The sequence below is a fragment of the Chlamydomonas reinhardtii genome, chromosome 6 (genome assembly GCF_000002595.2).
Source record: "Chlamydomonas reinhardtii strain CC-503 cw92 mt+ chromosome 6, whole genome shotgun sequence".
In the NCBI taxonomy this organism is placed as follows: Eukaryota; Viridiplantae; Chlorophyta; class Chlorophyceae; order Chlamydomonadales; family Chlamydomonadaceae; genus Chlamydomonas; species Chlamydomonas reinhardtii.
Window position 1 is genome coordinate 7,068,949 of NC_057009.1, and position 19,386 is coordinate 7,088,334.

Sequence of the window (19,386 nt, forward strand, 5' to 3'; positions counted from 1 at the left end):
CCAGAGGCATGGGGCATCGGGGCCCAAGGTGACAAAAGCTTTGTGGAGTCTGCTGGGCCCCATTACAGGGGCACCTCTTGCCCGTCGCAAAGTACCGTATAACCGTATTCGAAGCGTGCGCACCGTAGCACGGCAGCAGCACAGCCCCTTCATTCCGGGGCATCCTACCGCCAGCAATTCCTGAACTCACGCCCTGCACAAAACTGTAACAGTCGTCCATACATCTGATACATGTCCATCTCCTGCACTCCTGAGTCTGCCTGCTAGCATACTGGCTGTCTGCCTGCAGCCTGCTCCCCCCCTATATCGTACATACCCGCCCGCAGTGCGTAACTGCGCCATGCATGTAAACTGTTTGGCTTCTCCTAAAGCCCTAAATGCGGGCCCATCCTGCCTCTGCCACGGCCCTGGACACACACCGGCACACACCGGTGCAGGAATACACCCACCCAGTACCGTATCACACCCGCCTTTGAAAGTCACGTACAACACCCACGCCCAGGATGAATTGGTCTTCTTCACACCGCACCCGTGCACCGCACCCCCGCACCCATCCACAAGACAGACACACACACAAGCCCCACACAACCTCACCACCCCACATTCACCACCTCCACCTCCAACACTCACCACCACACCCTGAATCACCACCCCTCCCTCCTCACCCCTCCCCTCCCCTTCCCCCCCCCTTCACCGCTTCGCCGCCACACCCAGCTTGCGCGCCCACGACTGCGCCTTGGTGCCCTGGTACCCGCCCCGCCCGCGCCCGCCGCCGCCGCCGCGCCCGCCGCCGCCGCCAGTGCCGTACTCCATGTAGCGGTAGCCGGCGCCGCCAGTGAGCGCCGCCATGTCGCCCAGCCGCCGCCGCGCCGCCGGCCGGCCGCCGCCCGCCGCCGTCAGTCCCTCGGCGTCCTCGTCGCGCAGGTGTTCCACGCCCGCCTCCTCCATGCCTGTGGGGGAAACGGGTGGGTTGGATTGGTTTGTTCCAATGACAGGATACCGTAAGCCATTGCCAGCCCAGAAGCCGTAGAGCGCGGAGGAGAGGGTTGTACTCGTGGGAGCGAGGGTGGGTGGCAGTGATGGGAGAGAGGGTGTGAACGGTGAAGTGGTCTGGGAGCAGGGAGCTGCCGGTGTGCTACTGCTGCCGAGCGCGGCCCTGTATGTCACTTCCCATCGCTCCCCGTCCCGCAACTGCCCCGTCCTTTCTTCCTTCCTTCAACCTCCCATTCTTCGTTGCCCTCTTCCCTGCCTCCTCCCTACCCTCCTCCCTCCCCTCCTCTCCCCCGCTCCTGCCCCCTGTGCTCCGCTCGTTTTCGTTGGGTTTGGTTTAGTTTGGGCTGGTATTTACAACCCCCTCCCCTCCTCCCCCCTCCTCCTGCCCCCCCCTCTCCCTCACCCGCCGACAGCACGCGGCTGAGCAGGTCCAGCTGACTGGGCCGGTCGCTGTACATGAGGCCCTCGCCGCCGCCCGCAGCGTCCAGCAGGTTGGTCACCACCTGGAGCAGGGGAGGCGAGGAGGAGGAGGAGGCGGAGGAGGGGTAGGAGCGGTATGACTGTCGTACGAAAGCAGTATTGAGATGACGAGGAAAGAGGATAGCGGAGGCGCAGTCAGGACATTATCATTCAGACAGACACACACCGCCGCCGCCACTGCCACTTCCGCCCCGCTCCCTCTCCCCTCCACTCATCCCATCCATCCACCCCTCTTCCCCCCACCCACCTTGAATGAGTAGCCCTGGTCGATGAGGAACTGCTGGCGCTTGGTGGAGTAGAACATCTCCTGTGGGGGTTGAGCGCATCAGGACCGGACACATACAGGACAGTCGGGACAGCTCGTGTGTGTGTGTGTGTGTGTGTGTGTGTGTGTGTGTGTGTGTGTGTGTGTGTGTGTGTGTGTGTGTGTGTGTGTGTTGGAACGGCGCCCAGCCCCACGCCTCCACACGCCCACACCTCCACACGCCCACGCCGCCACACGCCCACGCCGCCACACGCCTCGCCTCCACACCCCCTGCACGCACCTGGGTGTCGTTGGACACGAGCGTGTAGAAGAAGGCGTTGAACTGCCAAGGCGGGCGGGGAGAGGGGGGGAAAGAGAGGGGATGCGGGGTCGGGGATGTGGAGGGCCGCGGAGCAACCGGTGAGCAGCTGAGATACGCATGGCGGGGGCGGGGGCGGGGGCGGCGGCACGGACATGTCGGCGATTCCCAAACATGCCCCCACAATGCCGGTTGGACTCCAACGTCCAACTTTTATTTGCTGGGGCGGGATTGGTTGCTCTGCCACACGCCGGCGCAGCCCCACCAGACAGCATACGGTACTGTACACCATAGGGAAACGACTCCCACTGCTCCATTCCAAGCTCTCCGACCTATCTGGCCCAGCAGCCGACCCAATGCGCACTATGATCCGGTGCATCCAGAAACGTGTGGCGCTGTGTGTGTGTGACCGTCGGAACACACACGCGTGTGCCCCACCCCGCTGCCCTTCCTCGCGTAACCCCCAGTTTTCACGCAGCTATAAAGTTTTTTCATTTTAACTTTTTTCGAGATTGTTTTTCTCAACGCCAAAAAACGAATTATGAAAAATATTTCCTGGCAGTACGGTATCCCCCGCCCCCCCCCCCCCCCACACACACACACACATCACCGCACCACCACGAACAACACACACACACACACACACACACACACACACACACACACACACACACACACACACACACACAAACCCACACGCACACACACCCACACCCACACCCACACACGCACACGCACACACACTCACACGCACACTCCCACTGCCCCTGCCCCACCTCGCCCTCGTGCCCGCTGCCGGCCTTGCCGCGCTTGGCTCTCAGGATGCGGCCCAGGCGCTGCGCCTCCTGTCTGCGGCTGCCGGCGTGGCTGCTGATCTGGATGAGCACGTTGGCCTCCGGGATGTCCAGGCTGTTGTCACCCACCTGGTCAGAGGGATGAGGGATGAGGGGTGAGAGATGAGGGATGAGAGGTGAGGGATGGGGCGAGAGGGCAGGAGCAGCAGCAGGGGCAGCGGATGTGGTGGGAGGCATGTGGGAGGGATGTGAGAGGCACGTTGGGCTCTCAACACAAACACATACACACACACACACACACACACAGCAACACCTCTGCTCTCCCCCCCCCGCGCCGCACCTTGGACAGGAACACGGTGTTGATGTCGGGGTTGTGTTTGAAGGCGTGCAGCACGCGGGTGCGCTCGGCGTGGCTGGTGGGGCCGTAGATGAAGGGCTTGCGCACTGCCAGGGGGGAGGGGGGAGATAAGGGGGGGGGGGGGGTAGCCGTTCATGCGGAGAGGGGGTTACATTCATAAATACCGTATTCAAGAAGGGGGGACGTGTGTGGGGGGGGGGCATGGGGTGGTAGGGGTGGGTGTAGGCGGGTGAGGCGAGTGGGGGGGGCGGGGGCAGGGGGTAGGCAGCAGCATGGGGACACGGCGGCACGCACAGGTCGGCACTGCTGCTGCTGTTCCTGCCGGCGGCGGCGCTGGCGGCGGCGCCACTCACTGCGTGTGGCGTACTCGCGCAGGGCCCAGATGTTGTCGCTGAACACGATGCACTGTGGGGGGGGAGGTGGGGGGGGGGCGCAGTTGAGGGTTGGGGGATGGAGTTGGTAATGGGCTTGAGGTGGTATGAGTGTATGACCGGCGTCAAGCCTGATGTCGGGCAACCTTGCATTCGCGCCACGCCCTCCCCTGCCTCCCCGCCTCCTTTCCAACCCCCTCCCCCCTTCCTCTCCCCGTGCTTCCCCTCTCCCGCTCCGCCTCCCTCCCCTCCCCCTCCCTCCCCACCTTGTCTCCCCGCACTCGCTCGTGGAAGTCGATGAGGAACTGGCACGCCATGAACTTGTTGGGATTCATCACGTAAAGCAGCTGCTTGCGACCGCTGTTCTCCTTCTTCAGGTACTCCCTGCGGGGGGTTGGGTCCGAAACGTGTGTGTGTGTGTACTTGCGGTTTGGGGTATGAGTTTGGAGCTTCTACACGCGTACCGGCGTACCATGCACACGCATACACACACAGCGCCCCGTCCACCTCCGTACCCTCGCGTTTCCCTTCTCGCAGGCGCTCTTTCTCCCTCCCACGCGCCCCCCCCCTACACCCTCTCCTCCTCCCTCACCTCCCTGCACCTCCCCCGCCCCCTACACCCTCTCCTCCCTCCCTTCCCTCCCCTCCCTCTCCTCCCTCCCCTCCCCTCCCCTCCCCTACACCCTCCCTCCCCGCCCCCGCCACCCCACTTGCCCCCTCAACCCCCCTGCCCCCCCCCGCCCCCCTCTCTCTCGCCACCCCACCTGTAGAACTCTGCTGTCATGGGGCACCACACCTCGGCGCACTGCACGTTGGCGATGTGGCCGGCGCGAGTGAGGTCCAGCCAGTTGGCCTCGTACAGCTTGGGGCCTACACAGGGGGGGGAGGGGGAGGAGGTAGAGGGAGGAGGGGGAGGAGCAGGGGGAGGGGGAGGGGGTTGCAAGGATGTTTGGAAACGCAGTACAGGATGCGCTGAGGGAGGAGCAGGAGAGGGAGGGAGGGGGAGGAGCAGGGGGGGAGGGAGGGGGTTGACGCGCATGTGGCATGCCTCATGTCACACAGGCCTGCGTGCGCGTGTGCGTGGGGCCGTGCCAGCGCGATGACGCGTCCCACAGCCGCCACCTGCCAATCTCCTAGGCTGCGCCCTCCCCTCCCCTCCCCTCTCCCCTCCCCCTATCCCCCCCACCCACCGCAATCCCCCTCCTACCGATGAGGAAGTTGAGGTCTGCGATGCGCTCGTCCTCGCGCACCAGTGTGGCTGTCAGGCCCAACTTGCAGTGGCTCTTGCACGTGCTGATCACCTGGGGGGTGGAGGGGTGTGGGGGTGGGTTACATTCATGATTAGTTGAGTGGTAGACAGGGTGGGGGGGCAGACAGGGTGAGAGAGAGGGGCGAGGCGAATAGGGCTCAGGAGTGTTCTCCCTCCGCCATTCTGCCTCTTAATCCCCCCTGCCCCTTCTGCTGTCTGGTGCCTCCTTAGCCTCCTGCCTGCCGCCCCCGACCTGCCCTCAAACCCTTCTTAGTGGGGCTTGCCAAATCAGCACCCCTCTCCCCCTTCCCCCTTTCTCCCTAACCCCTTCTCCCTTCTCCCCTCTCCCCTTCTCCCCCTCCCCTAACTCCCCCCTCCCCCCATTTTCTCTCACACACACACTCCCTCTCCCCCCCACACACACACTCCCCCCGCCCCCCGCCCCCCCCCCGCCCCCCCCCATCCCCCCGCCCCCACCGTGCGGAACATCTGCGCGGGCACCACGTGCACCTCGTCCATGAGCAGCAGCCCCCACTCGCGGCTGCGGATGATGTTCATGATGCGCTCGCTCTCCTCGGAGCGCTTGCCGCTGAACGCGATCATGGTGAAGGTGGTCACCAGCACACCCGCCTCGCCTGAGGGGAGTTACATTCATGATTAATTAAGAAGTGAAGTCGTAGGGAGGGGGGAATTGGGAGGGGTAGCCGTGCATGTGAAGAACGGAGTGATTGTATCACAAGTTGGAGGTGAGGTTGGGGGTTGGGGTCCATGCACATTTGTTTCTCGGCTGGGTGGCCCCGTGCCTCGAGACAGAAGACTGGATTTTGTCGAACCGCAACAACAACACAACCGACAGAAGCACAGACACACACAGAGCGAGAGAGAGAGACAGCAACACACGCCCACCTGGGAACATCTCCTTGTTCTCAGATGTGAAGCGCGCGATCTGGTGGTCACCTGTGTGCGAGCGAGCGAGCGAGCAAGCAGATGAAAGCGCGCCAGCGAGCACAGGTGTTTGATGAGCCCTGCAGTCCAACGTACGGCATAGCACCCCGCGCCGCAGCCCCAGTCCCGCCTAGCCCCCGCCCTCCAGCCCACACCCATCCACCCACCCACCCCGCCCTCCAGCCCCCTCCCCTCCCCTCCCCCTTCCCCCCATCCCCCCCCCCCGCCCTCCCCCTTTCCCCCAGCCCCGCCCCCACCAATGGACGTCCACAGCTGGAACTGGTACTTCCACTGGTCCACCGACACACTGCTGGTGCACAGGCACAGGCAGCTCTTCTTGACGCGGCTGGCCGCAGCCACACCCACCAGCGACTTGCCGGCGCCGCAGGGGAGCACGATGATGCCGGAGCTGCAGGGAGGGAGGGGGAAGGGGGAGGGGGGAGGGGGAGGGGGGTAGCCATCCATGGGATGGTGTGTATCAAATATGAAGTGAAGTGCCGACGTCCAGAGGTACAGCGGGCACACGCGACGCATTCCATACCGTTGTTTCGCCAGCGGCAGGCTGCTGGTTCCCCCGTGTTTCCGTGGCGGCTAACGCTAAAATACTAAGTTCCTATTGAAAGCAAGTAGTCTGGAGTAGTAGTGGTGATAAGTAAGGCTCGTTGGTAAAGAAGCTGAGTGCATGCGTCTAGGTGGCTAGCTTAGCTGCTGCGGCGCGAAACCGGGACCCCGCGAACTCACCTAATCGCTCAGCAATGCAAGCCACGCCAGAGCCGCGCGCGCAAGGGGAAGCACACACAGGAAAAGGGCGAGCGGCAGTCAGGCGTGGCGGACTCAAACGGCAAACAGGCGGCACAGACATACAAGCAAACGTGCAATGCGAGTAGGGGAGGGGGGAGGGAGATGAGGGGGGTTGCAAAGATTGGTACAGAGAAGCGTAGGGGGGGTTGTTACATTCATGGTTAGCTAAGAGGAGGAGGAGAAGAGATGAGGGCGGGAGAAGAGATAAGGGGGGGAGAAGAGGTGGGGGGGAGAGGAGATGGGGGGGTTTGCAGCTGTTGATGGAGAACCGAGTCACAAGTTGGGGGGTGAGGAAGATGCACTGAGGAGGGAGGTTGTTCATTCCAGAACCCAAAGGGGGCGAGGCGAGAGGGAGAGGAGGGAGAGGAGCGCGAGTCCAGTCGAACTTGGTTGGCAGCGCCGCACAGGCTCGGTAGGGGGCCGGATGGGGCGTATGACAGGAGGGAGCATCCAGACCGGCGCCCACTGAAGCCCAAGCCAATGGCACCCAACAGCGGACACCTCAGCCCCTCCTAACCCCAATCCATTCTTCGTAGTAGTGACAACAACACTGCGAAACCCCACCCCACCCCCCCGCCCTCACCGCGCGCGGCCGTTTCCGAACATCTTGCTCAGCGACTTCTCCTGGTAGGGCCGTAGCTTGACGTGCGGCTTGAGCTCGAAGGGCAGGAGGTCGGGGTTGCGCCGGTCGTTCCTGTGCGTGGGCCGCCGCGTGCGTGTGCGTGTGCGTGTGCGTGTGTGTGTTAAAAAACGAAACGAAAGCCCGCCCAGACGACGCCGGAGTTACTTACGGATACCTACCAATTTACCGAGCGTCGCGTGGTTGTCGTCACCCAGGTAGTCGTGTGCGTGTGTGTGTGCGTGTGTACTCCGCCCTCCGTTCACCGCCCTCTGCTCCCCGCCCCACGCCCCGTCTTTCAAGGACGTCCAACCCCTCCCCCTCCCCCGCTCCCCTCCTCAACCCCCGCACTACCTTCATTGTTGGGCTCAAGCAGGTACCTCCCCCCTCCCCTCCCCTCCCCCCCAAGATCGCCTACCCTCCACCATTCTCTTAGCCAATCATGCATGTAAACCCCCCCCTCCACCCCTTCTCCCCCCTTCTCCCCTCCTCTCCGCCCTAGCCTGCTGGCTGTTGTGCTTTTTTTTGGTGGAGAAGGCGTGGAAGGCGTGAGCCTTGTGTCTCCGTGTCTCTTTTGCCTTGACCAGGACTGGGGCCCTATCCCCTGCTGTGTCGGGCGTGCTTAGGGGTGAGCGTGTGGAACGCGCTCACCCAACACTAGGGCTTGTCAGCCCTAGTCATCAGTGGCTTCGCCACTACCAAGTGTAATTATTATCCCTCCTCCCCCCCTTCCCCCTCCCCCCCACCCTCCTGCCCACCTGAAGTCGTACTCCTCCAGCATGGGGTAGTTGAGGCCCTCGGGCATGCAGCGCTTCTTCACCTCCTCCACCTGAGGGGGGGAAAGGGGGGAGGGAGGCAGGGGGGAGAGGGGGGGGAGGGGGGATTTACATTCATGATTAATTAAGAAGTGAAGGCGTAGGCAGGTACAGGTGGGGGAGGGGGGTTAATTTTGAACCAATCCCGTAAGGAAACAGAGGGGGGGAGGGGGGGAGGGAGGCAGGGAGGGCGAGGGAGGGCGAGGGGGGGGGAGAGGGGGGAGAGGGGCGAGGGCTGCAAGGATGTGTTTAAAAGGGAGAGCGGGGGGAGAGGGGGAGAGGGGGAGAGGGAGCAGCGGGTGGGGGAGGCAGAGGGAAGAGGGGGGTACAGGCTGGGCAGGGTGGGGAACAGGGCTGGGCGCGAGTGCGTGGGGGCTTGTGTTTGCACAAGGGTGATATTTTGGACGTTTGCTGAGAGCCTTCGCCCCACAGTGACACAAGCAAACAAACACACGCACACTCCCCCTCTACCCACCTTGTCCTCCTTGACCTCGAACTCCTGCACCTCCTTCTCCGTCTCCTCTGCTGCAATGTCCTTAAACGCCGTGCCGTACGCGCCCGTGCCCCCGTCCTCGTCCTCCTCCCCCTCCCCCTGCTGCGTGTCCCCTTTGCCCTTGCCGCTTCCGCCGCCCTTGTCCGGCGCCGCTGCCCCCGCCCCCGCCTTGCCGCCCCCTGCCGCCGCCTCCGCCGCCTCCCCCTCCACCATGTCCACGGCGGTGGTGATGTTGGCGGCGGCGTACTCGCGCAGGGCCCGGCTCTTCTGGATGATGCCTGCACGCAACAGAAGCCGGGGACAGGGACAAGTTTGAGACAATTGCCGTAGGTATGAATCCCTTTCATTGCTGGTCATGGTGAGAATCACCTGTTACCAGTCATTGTCACAATAATCTGTTAATCTGGTTAACGGTCATGGTGAGAACAAGTGGATACCAGTGCCGGCTTCCCCATCTAGTGTACTCCCGCCCTGATTTAATTATTCCGTTCTCCACATGAATGGCTATCCCCCCCCTCTCCCCCCCATTGCTAGGTGGCCCTGGCCAGCTCGGCCTCACCTCCGCCCACCGCCGCCTCCGAAATGACCTTGTCCTGCGAGCGAGGGAGCATCAGGCAACAAACAAACAGGCCAGGGCTCGCTGGAGTAAAGCAGAAAACGCATAGATAAGATGCGCCTTGTGCCCACCCGTCCACACGCCCACTGCCTTCCCGCCATTAAATCACTCCGTTCTTACATATGAACGGCAATCCCCTCCTCCCCCTCCTCCCCCGCCGCACCTTGAGTAGGCGCTTGAGCACCTCGGGGTAGGCCGACTCCACATAGAACCGGTTGTGCTTCAGAACCAGCTTCACCTGCAGGCGTGAGCAGTGTGTGTATGTGTAAATGATTCGTTTCAGTTAGCTTTAGACGGGCGCGTGCGCTTATAGATGGAACCCCTCCCCCACGCCTCCGTACACGCCTCTCCATACGCCTCCACATACGCCGACACAAAAAAACATATACCCCAGCACACGCCTCCACACACGCCTCCACATCTCCACTCTCCCCCCCCCCCCACACACACACGCACCTTGCCGTAGTTGGCGGTGCTGTCGCGGATGAAGGACTTGGTGTCCTCACTCAGCTGCACCTTGGACAGCCTGGGGGGTGGGGGTGGCGGTTGGCGGTTGGTTGGCGGTTGTGGCACTTGGTTGTTGCAGTCGGGGCCTCCATATGGCAGTGAGAGGGTTGGGGTGGGGGCCAGTGGGTGGGGGCCCCGGGCGCGCGCATACTGGCGGTCCACAGCTTCTCCTCGGCACACGCCCCCCCTTGCAGCCCAGGGCCTGGCACCCCAGCCTTCCAATCCCGGTGTTCCTCCCCTCCTGCCGCCCTCCTCCTCCCCCTCCACCCCCTCTTCCTCCCCCTCCTCCACCTCCTCAGCCCTCCTCCTCCCCCTCCTCCCCCAGTCCTCCTCGCGCCTCCGCACCTGTTGAGCACGTTGATGATGGTCTCGGTCTCCAGCCCCACAGACACCGCGGCGTACAGGCTGTGGGGAGTGAGCTGGTACTCGTGCATGGCCTAGCAGGGGGGGAAGAGGGGGTGGAGGGCAGGGGGAGGTGTGTGCGGGGGTTGTGGGTACGCGAACTGAACTGGACCAAAGGCAGACTGGGCGGGGAGGGATGACTGGCAGAAGGCGGCGATGTGGAGACGGCACACGTTGCAGAGACTCCCGCATACTCCCCACACTGCCGCCCCCCCCCCCATCTGCCCTCCCGGCACGCCGCTGGGCCGGCCCCTCCTCTCCTGCCCGCACCTCGGGGCGACACACGGGCTCAGAGATGGCGATGAGGAAGTCGTACGCCTGTGTTTGTGTATGTATGTGTGTAAGGAAAGCAAATAAGGGATGTGTGTGTGTGGCTGAGTGAGCTGCGGAGTGCTTTCCAACAAACCTTTATGTGCAAAGCGGGTGGGGTGTGGAGCAGGCGGCGGGCAGATGTGCGGGTGCGCAAGTCAACACGTCAGGTCGTCACACACACTCGTTACATTTACACACACACACACACACACACACACACACACACACCGCTTTTGCCTATGAGTGAGCTCGACTACGACCAGCGGGCGGGAATCTGGGAATTAGGCGTGCTGGGTAAACGTTGTTTAGCGCGCCCAGGGTGCGGAGCATGGACGCATACAGGTGCATCGCGGGGTCAGGCCGAATGGTCGCCCGTGGGTTCCAGGCTTATCGCGGGTAAGTATGACTACCTGGGTCACGACAGTCACGCGACGCTCGGTAAAATGGTAGGTATAGGTAAGTAACTCCGTCGCGTCATTGGGCGGGCTTTCGTTTCGTTTTTTAACACACACACACACACACACACACACACACACACACACACACACACACACACACACACACACGCACGCACGCACGCACGCACGCACGCACGCACGCACACACACACACACACACATATTCGGTAGGTATCCGTAAGTAACTCCGGCGCCGCTTGGGCGGGCTTCGTTTTGTTGTTTCTTTAACACACACACACACAAAAACACAAGCTCTGTCCCTCCCTCCGCCTCTGTCCTCGCCTGCTTGTAGATGGGCGAGAAGGTCTCCAGGAAGATGCGGTTGTCGGGCGTCACCCACAGCGGCCGGTTGCTGTGGTCGGGCTTGAGCAGCAGCGACGTGAAGTCAGTGTCATAGGGCGCGGCGCCGTCGGGGTCGCCGCCCAGAGCCCGCTCGCGCATGGCCCTGCGGGGGAGGGGTATGGGGGGGGGGGGTTGCATGCATGTGTACTTAAGAAGTGAACCGGGGGGGAGGAGGGCAGAAAGGCAGGAGGGAAGGGGGGTGAGGGAGCGAGGGAAGGAGGGGTTGGCGCGGCAGGGCAGCAGGGCAACAGGGCAGCAGGGCAACAGAGAATCTCCAAGCTGTCCGATTGCCGAAGATGCTTTATGAAGATGAACGCGTCAGAAGAGGGTTTTGTCAGAAGAGGGTTTTGAAATTTTCCGGCCACAAAGTGTTGGGCACGAACCGGGTCTCGCATCGCACGAAAGAAAACTTCCAAACGCACACCCCTAAAAACCCTTCCCCGGAGCCGGCTCCGGACCCCCATGCACCTGACGCTACTACTGCGCCCGCCGCCGCCACCCCTGCCGCCGCGCCCGCCGCCGCGCCCGCCACGCCTGCCGCCGGCTCCCCCCCGCGGCCTGTCCTCGTCGCTCCAGTCGTCGTCGTCATCCACATAGTCATCATCCGACTCCGGCTCCACCACCTCCACGTCGTCATCAGAGACCTGACATTGGGGGCCGGAGCAGGGAAAGCAGGGCGCATCAGGCCGGAGCACATAGGGCACAGGCCACAGGGCGCAGGCCACAAGGCACAGGGCACGGGGTATAGGGCACGGGGTACAGGGAGGTGGAAAGAACGGAAGATTGACGTGAGGAAGGCATGTGGTGTGCCGTACGTATCGGGTGAGGCCAGGTTCAGAGCCTGGCGACCCTTTCTGTCAGGCAGCCAGCCGGCCAGGCGTCACACGCCCCGCGTGCAACAAGCCCGCTTCACACTCTTGAGTACGGCTCAAATTTTAAGCAGCTACCTTCATAACTCCGACCCAAACCCCTCCACTCACCGGCTCATCGTAGGCGTCGTCAGGCAGCTCGTGGTCGCTGTCCCGCTCCTTCCCGTACTTCTTACCGCCGCCCTTGCCCTTGCCGTCCTTGCCGTCCTTGCCGCCCTTGCCGCCCTTGTCTTTCGCCGGCTTCGCCGCCGCCTTGGCCGCGGCGGCCACCGCCTCCGCCGCCTCCGCGGCCGCCTTGCGCGCCGCAGCCGCCGCCGCGGCCGCGAAGGCGCGCGCCTTCATGCTGCCTGGCGGCGCGGCGGCGGCGGCCGCGGCCGCGGCGGCGGCGGCGCTGCTTCCTGGCCCCGGGCCGGCGGCGCCGCCGCCATCACCCGCCTCATCGTCGCTGACGCCGGCAGCTCCAACCGAGCGGCTGCGGCTGCGGCCGCCGATCACCACCACCTCCTCCTCGTCCGCCTCCTCGACGCCGCCTTCCTTCGGCTGGGCTGACGCCGCCGCCGCCTTGGCGCTGCCCGTGCCTCCGGCCCCGCCGCCGCCGCCGCCGCCGCCACCCTCCTCGTCCTCCTCGTCCTCGTCATCCTCCACAGCAATGCGCGCGGCCTTGCGCACACGCCCCCGCCGCGGCCCCACCAACGCGTCCTCCTCATCCTCCTCGTCTTCCAGTCCATCCTCGGCCTTTACTGCGGCGGAGCCGCTCCCGTTCCCGCCGCCGCCCCCGCCGCCGCCGGCAATGCGGCGGCGCACAACGGCTACGCCGCCGCCGCCGCCGCCGCTCTTATCTTCATCGTCGTCGTCATCTGCCAACAGGTCTGCTGCGTCAACATGCTCGGTGCCGGCGCCGGCGCCGGCGGCGCCGCCGCCTCCGCTGGCACCGGCCTGACGCTGCGTGCTGCTGTGTGGGCTGGAGTCGAGGTCAGCGGGGCGCGGCCGCTTCAGACGCCCCGCGCCGAAGCCCATGCCACCCGGGGCAGCGGCGCCAGGGGCAGCCGCCGCCGCACCACCGGCGGTGCTGGGAGGGGAGGCCGGGGCGCCGGCGGCGGCAGCCGGGCGCGACGGTGACGCGGCGGGCCTGGAGGCAGCGGCACCGGCTGACAGGGGAGGCGGCTGCGACTGCGGGGGTCGGCCGGAGGGCGCGCCCGCGACTGCAGGCCGCAATGGGGAGGGGCCCGCGGCTGGCTGCGGAGGGGGGTGCGGCGGGTCCTGCCCCGCCGCGCCAGCTGCTGCTCCGCCCGAGCCCGCGCCAGCGGCTGAGGCCATCGTTTTTGCCAGTTTCAGCCGAATCTTGTTGACTGGAGCGCCCGCTGCTGCCGCGGTGCCCACAGCGGTGGTGCCAGGCGCTGGTGCATCGCCCTGAGAAGGCGCGCCAGCGCCCGGGCCGGAGGTTTCAAGGCGCTGTACGGCTGCTTGAGGCACTTTGAGCTTGAGTTTCAAGCCCGGGCCCTTGTTCCCGGGCCCGGAGAGCTGGGAACCGCCTTGCGATTCCGACATCTGGCCCTCTGCGCCTCAGAAATGCAATACTTTGTATATAGCTACTGCTTAATCATTCTGCATCCAGTATTGAACGTAACCTCAATGTTACGCCAAGGAAAAGTCACAGCGTGCCAAGCCCCAGAAATAGTTTGGCCTGGGCTACTCGCAGTTAAAGCTCGCGTATCAACTGTTTGCGCGATATTAACAAGGTAAGGTGCGTCTTCAGGGCTCTCACAGACAGCAAGCTTAGCGAACTGACTTGGCACGCCAGATCTGTGCGAATGTTAAAGCCCCTGAAAGCCTGGCCCGAGTGTTAAGTGACAGTTAATACATTTCCTAGCTTCAGCAGCAGCCTTGTAGGCTTCGTTCATTCGCTGCTCTCCAAGAACCGTGGGTCCGGGCGCCCATTCGGCAGCGCAGTCGAGGCCCCCAAGCAGCCAGTTCGGCCTCCGAAACTCATGAGACTGTCAAGAGGATTGCACTCTACGCAATTTTATAACACCACACTATTGTTTCGGCCTCACCCGCCTTTGCACCCGAGTCGCCCTTCGCGTTCCTGCGCTGCTAAGAACTCTCAGATGGTTGAGTGGCTGGTATTTGGGTGTGCTATGCTAATTGGTGGCCTGCTATGGCTCAGCTATCGCCAAGGAGTCTCGTTCATGGTCGCCCCGGAGCTCATAGCCACGCCCCCGGCCAGCGTAATCATTACCATGCGGCACTCAGAGCGGGCGCCATTGCTGGGCCAACATCAGGCGTCTCGGGCGGCAGCGACCTAGAATTGCTTTCGGACGGTTGGACTGGCTGACGACGGTTGGGCTGACCTCAGGCGAAAGTCAATGTATGATGCAGACGGTGGAAATAGTTCGACCGCGCTCACTTCGGAGCTTCACTCAGCGGCAGACGCGCGTCAAGAATCGCGGGTGTTGGGCTCGAAGGTGCCCTTGAAATTTAGTGCGGCCCAGCATTCGGCAGCGCGTCACTAGCTGCATTGTCGCTGCTCACACCACTCTCTTTGGACGCAAAAAAGTGCATCAACCAATATGTCTGCCGTGAGGCTGCGGTGTAAACAGGCGGCGCAGGCAGGGGCGTGTCGGCGTGTGCGTTCCGAGCGCATGCCCCTCCACCGTGCCGCGGTCGCGTGCCGTTACGGTGTGGTTGTTCGTTTGAAGATCAGTGTGGCGGAAGCCGTTGATTACTTGTCACCGTTAAGGCGATGACTGGCGCGGGCATGGCAGGACACCGGAGCCAGCTGACCGCAACGAACCTGCCGCAATGTGCCCCCACCATTCTGGACATTCGGTACTAGTCTCGGGCGTGTCTCGTGATGGCGGGTGAACGGCATGGCGTGTGACTGCCAGTGTGTCGGGTTCTGGATGTCAAACCCGGGATAAGTGCGATTGCAGCGGTCGAAGTGTGACTGTGTGAGCCGTCTGGCGTGTGAGGTTTGCTTCCTGTGTGTCAAGCATGTCATTCGAAGCGCGACAGGCTTACCGGACGGTAGTGGCAGCGCCTCAGATGCGCAGTGTTTGGCGGCGCTTCAACTGTCTGTGTTATTTTGAACTACGGTACGCAACTTGGCACACGGAGTGCATTGTGGCTGCAGGCATTTCGCGGACGCCGTCATAGCCTGGTGCTGGCGTACTGCTGAGAGGGGCTGTGCTTCACTGCTGCAAGCCGGATCCAAATGTAGCTAGGCTGTGCTGTCGGCGGCTGGGACTGATACGGATCTTTCTTCAAAGCCTCGTGTGACATGGCGCGCTTACATTGTGGGGACGCTGAGGAATGTCTGGGCGGCTGGGCCTCTGGGCTGTGTCACCTGTGTGTGCGGGGGAGGCTCCAAACCGCAATCGGAGTGCAAGTAGGGAACAGCAGCACGTGTCCTGGCGTAGTGCAGCAAAGAGGGAGCTAAGAGGAGAAGACCGACGGCACCGCTGGCGGCTGGCAACCGCAGTCGGTGGGCACACATGCAAGGGCACATGCAGGGCAGGGCAGTGTGGGTCAGGGCAGCTCGACATCAGCATCCAAGAGTTTGTGAAACGTGCACCTGATTGGCACGTGCCCCTGTCCTTGGCCCCGGATGCCGGACAAGGTCATGGGAAAAATGGGCTGCGCCCGCGCCACGTCTCTAGTCTGAGGCCGCAAGCGTCTACCTCATCCCCGGACATAGCCGGGACTGGTTCGTATAGGCACGGCCGCCATGCGTCCAGCCACATCCCACTGCCAAGACAAACACAGCCAGCCATCAAACAAACAGCAGGCAAACCTCTAGCCACAACACTCCTCACTGCTGCGGCCTACCACATACTGTGCGGTGCAATGCCAGCAAAGACTGCCAACCAGACACCGGCCGGCCTCAACATGCGCGCCGGCGCCGCTTCTTGGGCGGCGCCGCACTCTCCTCCTCCACGTGGCCTTGCTCTCCCCCTCCGCTATGCACGCGCACGCCGCAACTGCTGGGCCTAGGGCACCAGATGGGTCACAGCCAGCCAGGCACAGGACCTGGCCCTACAACCTGAGAAGCCAGCGCCCTTGCTTCACGCCCAACAACCCGACCATGCACACTGCGGTACCGTGCCGTGCCGTGTTTTCAGGGGATCAACGGCGTGGACACAACTCAGCTACGACCTATGCCGTCATGGTAACGGCTTCCCAACCCACTCCCATCTGCCCTGCTGACCAGCCCCTGATGGCTGCTGCCGGTGCTCCAAGATCCGCCGCAGCGTGCGTTTGGCAGGGTTTGGCAACTTGGTGCCGTGCATCAGTCCCGGCCGCACACTTCGCGCTGGCTTTGTTGGGTCATGGCCGAGAATAATTACTCGGCAGGGCGGACCAGCCGCGCGCACGTGCTCACCTTGTGGAGGTACGACTCATGTCCCGTACTTGCTGCCCGTGTGGATGCAGATGAACCATACGCTCTACGCGCCATCACATAACCCGCTTACTGCAACTTCTGCCGCATACGGTAGTTGGGGATTTTAAGCCAGGCAAACACCGCCAACCCTCGCCAGTGGACTGTCACTGTCCAGCCGACCCGGGGCGCCCGAGGCAGTATGCAAGATGTGGTGTAACTGTAGGGGCAAACGCGTACGGCACGCGCCCCATCGCGACACGGTCACGTCATCTCCTGCCCACGGCCATTATAACACGGCGAAGTGTTTCATATTTCAAACAGACTGCACTTCTGCTGCGTACTGTAGTTCGTAGTATAAGCCAGGCAAATGCATACACCGTACCCGTAGCCATAGGCGAGCGCGATAGGCGTGCGTGATAGCCGAGTGCCGCACGCGCACAACAACAACGCCCCACTGTTGGCCGTTGTCAGAAAGCCCGAAACATTCCGGTGTAGGTTTGCCTTCTTGCGCCGTCCGGCAGCCACGAGTTCAGCCCGCCCCGTCGGGCACCGTGTGACAGCGAATCGTACCTAGGCATGCCCACGGCCCCTCCAACGCAAGCATTCGCATGCTTTGGTTTGGCATCGACGGAGGGCCACGCCCGACCATTGAAAGCAAGCCAGGCATGGAAGGGGGTTGCAGTCATGATCAATTATAAAGGAGCGGAGTTGTAGCCAGGTGGGTCGCATCAAAGACGACACATCAGGCTCAAGTGCGCAGCCATTGGTTCCTATGCGACTGCCACCGCCACCAATGCAGAAAGGGCACGCTACACAAATTAATTATCACAACTACTAACAAGGAGGTGGCTGCCTTATGGCAGGAAAAGGGCTGATCCCGGGTCGTTATTAACCCCGCCACCTTGACGCGGGCGCCTACTAAGCACACGCCTCTATGTTGGGGGCCTTTGGCATCCCCGCAAATCCGGACATGGCCGGTTGGGTGGGGTGCACAGTCCGTGCTAACCCGCAGCTAACAAACTAGTCACGTCACTCTGGTCCGAACGCGTCCACTGGGGGTTGCGCCCGGACCAGGAAGAAAGAGGCGTGAGAGCGAGCCGCTACAGAAATGGACAACGGTGACAGGCTCTTTATGACGGCTCGCCGTCTGCTGTGTCTTTGAAGCAGAACAGGCACGGACGACTACTAAAAATGCTCCTAGTCCAGCAATCACGTCGGGATCTACGAGGACGTTCGCCAGTACGAGGCTGCGGGGCCCCCTGCGAAGTCTTGTGCGAAGTTGCAACTCACTTTCCCACCGGGCAATGCCACAATGCCACCATTGCCTCGACAGCCAACAAGAAATAACGCTCTTGCACATTCGTGCGCGCGCACAATGCTCAGTATCAACAAACGCCCCCACCCTCCTCCCGTTTCAAAACCACTACGGCGCCATTGCCGCCGCCACCGCCGCGGCTGCGGCAGCAGCCTCCGCTGCCTCCGCCTCGTCCTGCGGCGGCGGCACACCGGCTGCCTCGGCCGCCCGCACCGCCCGAGCGCTGCTGAGCTGCTGCCTCAGCGCGCGCGACACGTGCGGCGACAGCTGCTGCCCCTGCGGGCTCAGCGGACTGCCCGACTGCCCCTGCCCCTGCAGACGCAGAGCGGCCGAGGTCGCACTGCGGCCGCTCCTGCCGCCCCCGCCGCCATGCTGCGACATACTTCCCGCCTCCGAGCCCGTCTCCGAAACCTCCATTACCGCGACCGACCCCCCCGCCACCGCCGCCGCCGCGGTTGCGTTCCTCATGCCAGCGCCGCCCCGCCCGCTGCTTGCCGCCCCAGCAAAGGAGCCTGACGCCTGACGCAGCAGCCGCTCTTGCTGGCGCTGTGACTCCGCCGCCGCCGCCGCCGCCGCCGCCGCCGCCGCCGCTGCCTCCTCCTCGTCCTCCTCCTCCTCCTCGCCGACCAGGATGGCGGCAGGGCCCGGCGAGGGGTCCAGTGGCTCCGTGACCAGCAGCCCGAAGGGGATCTCGGCAGCCTGCGCGCCGCATTCGCATCCCACATTCGCATCCCGCATTCGTATTCCCAATCGCATTCGTATTCGCATTCGTGTTCGCATTTGCATTCGCATTTGTATCGAGCATCGCGTCCCACACACACGGCGGTGTGGCCCCCACAAGGCAGGTCGCAGGTAGCCCCATGAACGCATGCAAACAACGGCGCGTCCAAGCCCACCACCCACCCACCCACCAACCCCGCCCATCCACCCCACCCGCCACACACCCACCCACCCCACCCACCCACCTGCAGCGTGATGCGGTACAACAGGCCGCGGCCCGGCACCACCCGCTCGCCCTTGCCGCCGCCGCCGCCGTGCCGCAGCCTGCCGCCGCCTCCCACCGTACGGCGCTCCTCCGTGGCGGCGGTGCTGACACACACCAGCGCGTGCGTGCCAGCCACGCCCTTGAACCTGCGAGCAGCCGGGAGGCATTGGCGGGCACATGGGTGAGAGGGCGAGAGGGCGAGGGGGCGCACGCGTGACGGCGAGAGGGCTCACGCAGTAATCGCCTTGCTTACGCGTATGCGTGGCAAAGTGCGTGTCTGGGCGTGTTGCAACACCCGCAACAATCCCTGCACACATACCACCCACAAATTCCACACGCGTTTCGTTCCCTTGACACACCGCCCACACACGCCCCCTCCCTCCCTCCCTCCCTCCCTCCCTCCCCCTCCTCCTTCTCTCCTCCTGCCCCCACCCTCCCACCTGTACTCGCCCAGGTCCTCCACCACCAGCTCCCCCGCCCACAGCCACCGGTGCGGGCCCAGCCGCCGCCGCAACGAGCTGTCGGGCAGCGAGGGCAGCACGTGGCTCCCCACCGCGTCCTGTTGCAGGAGGATGCTGGCGCGGCGCATGGCGGCGCGGCCGCGCAGCCCGCCACTGTAGGCGGCGCCGCCGCCGCCGCCAGGCGTCGGCAGCGCCGCCGCCGCCGCGGCGGCGGCGGCGGAGGCGGCTGCGCCGTCTGTGAGCAAGAGCCCGGGAGC

General features: G+C 63.8%; 3 protein-coding genes across 4 annotated transcripts in view; 1 reads left to right on the top strand and 2 right to left on the bottom strand.

The window, feature by feature from the left end:
- Positions 1–50: 50 nt before the first annotated feature.
- Positions 51–13,727, bottom strand: CHLRE_06g297016v5 (uncharacterized protein). The gene is made up of 24 exons (XM_043063523.1): positions 12,099–13,727; positions 11,587–11,762; positions 11,059–11,221; positions 10,277–10,324; positions 9,950–10,041; positions 9,554–9,623; positions 9,261–9,335; positions 9,041–9,074; positions 8,464–8,759; positions 7,932–8,002; positions 7,138–7,248; positions 6,011–6,162; positions 5,715–5,765; positions 5,286–5,443; positions 4,767–4,860; positions 4,324–4,429; positions 3,826–3,943; positions 3,542–3,593; positions 3,171–3,274; positions 2,813–2,959; positions 2,019–2,060; positions 1,721–1,780; positions 1,397–1,496; positions 51–950 (listed from the first exon to the last, which is right to left on the bottom strand). Exons 1-24 carry the CDS (start codon positions 13,533–13,535, stop codon positions 691–693), a joined length of 4,017 nt encoding a protein of 1,338 aa, XP_042924229.1. The 5' UTR covers positions 13,536–13,727; the 3' UTR covers positions 51–690.
- Positions 13,728–13,847: 120 nt separating this feature from the next.
- Positions 13,848–15,539, top strand: CHLRE_06g297049v5 (uncharacterized protein). The gene has a single exon (XM_043063524.1). The coding sequence runs from the start codon at positions 14,096–14,098 to the stop codon at positions 14,291–14,293; it is 198 nt and encodes a 65-aa protein (XP_042924230.1). The 5' UTR covers positions 13,848–14,095; the 3' UTR covers positions 14,294–15,539.
- Positions 15,540–15,541: 2 nt separating this feature from the next.
- Positions 15,542–19,386, bottom strand: part of CHLRE_06g297082v5 (uncharacterized protein) — a 27,406-nt gene continuing 23,561 nt past the window's right edge. For both annotated transcript variants that reach the window (XM_043063525.1, XM_043063526.1), the window contains 3 exons: positions 19,109–19,386; positions 18,649–18,814; positions 15,542–18,382 (listed from right to left, as the gene is read on the bottom strand). The exon at positions 19,109–19,386 is cut by the window's right edge and continues 247 nt beyond it. In XM_043063525.1, coding sequence (XP_042924232.1) covers positions 17,792–18,382; positions 18,649–18,814; positions 19,109–19,386 — 1,035 coding nt within the window. In that variant the 3' untranslated portion in view covers positions 15,542–17,791. The remainder of the gene's footprint in view (positions 18,383–18,648; positions 18,815–19,108) is intronic.

What these genes read in the sequence shown, in the direction of transcription:
- CHLRE_06g297016v5 (XM_043063523.1), bottom strand. Translation starts at nt 13,535, where the DNA reads ATGTCGGAATCGCAAGGCGGTTCCCAGCTCTCCGGGCCCGGGAACAAG. An exon ending in GAACAAGGAGATGTTCCCAG is followed by an intron (nt 5,444 to 5,714) that starts GTGGGCGTGTGT and finishes AACTCCCCTCAG; the next exon opens with GCGAGGCGGGTGTGCTGGTG. An exon ending in GCAGCGGGCACGAGGGCGAG is followed by an intron (nt 2,061 to 2,812) that starts GTGGGGCAGGGG and finishes CCGCCTTGGCAG; the next exon opens with TTCAACGCCTTCTTCTACAC.
- CHLRE_06g297049v5 (XM_043063524.1), top strand. Translation starts at nt 14,096, where the DNA reads ATGGTTGAGTGGCTGGTATTTGGGTGTGCTATGCTAATTGGTGGCCTG.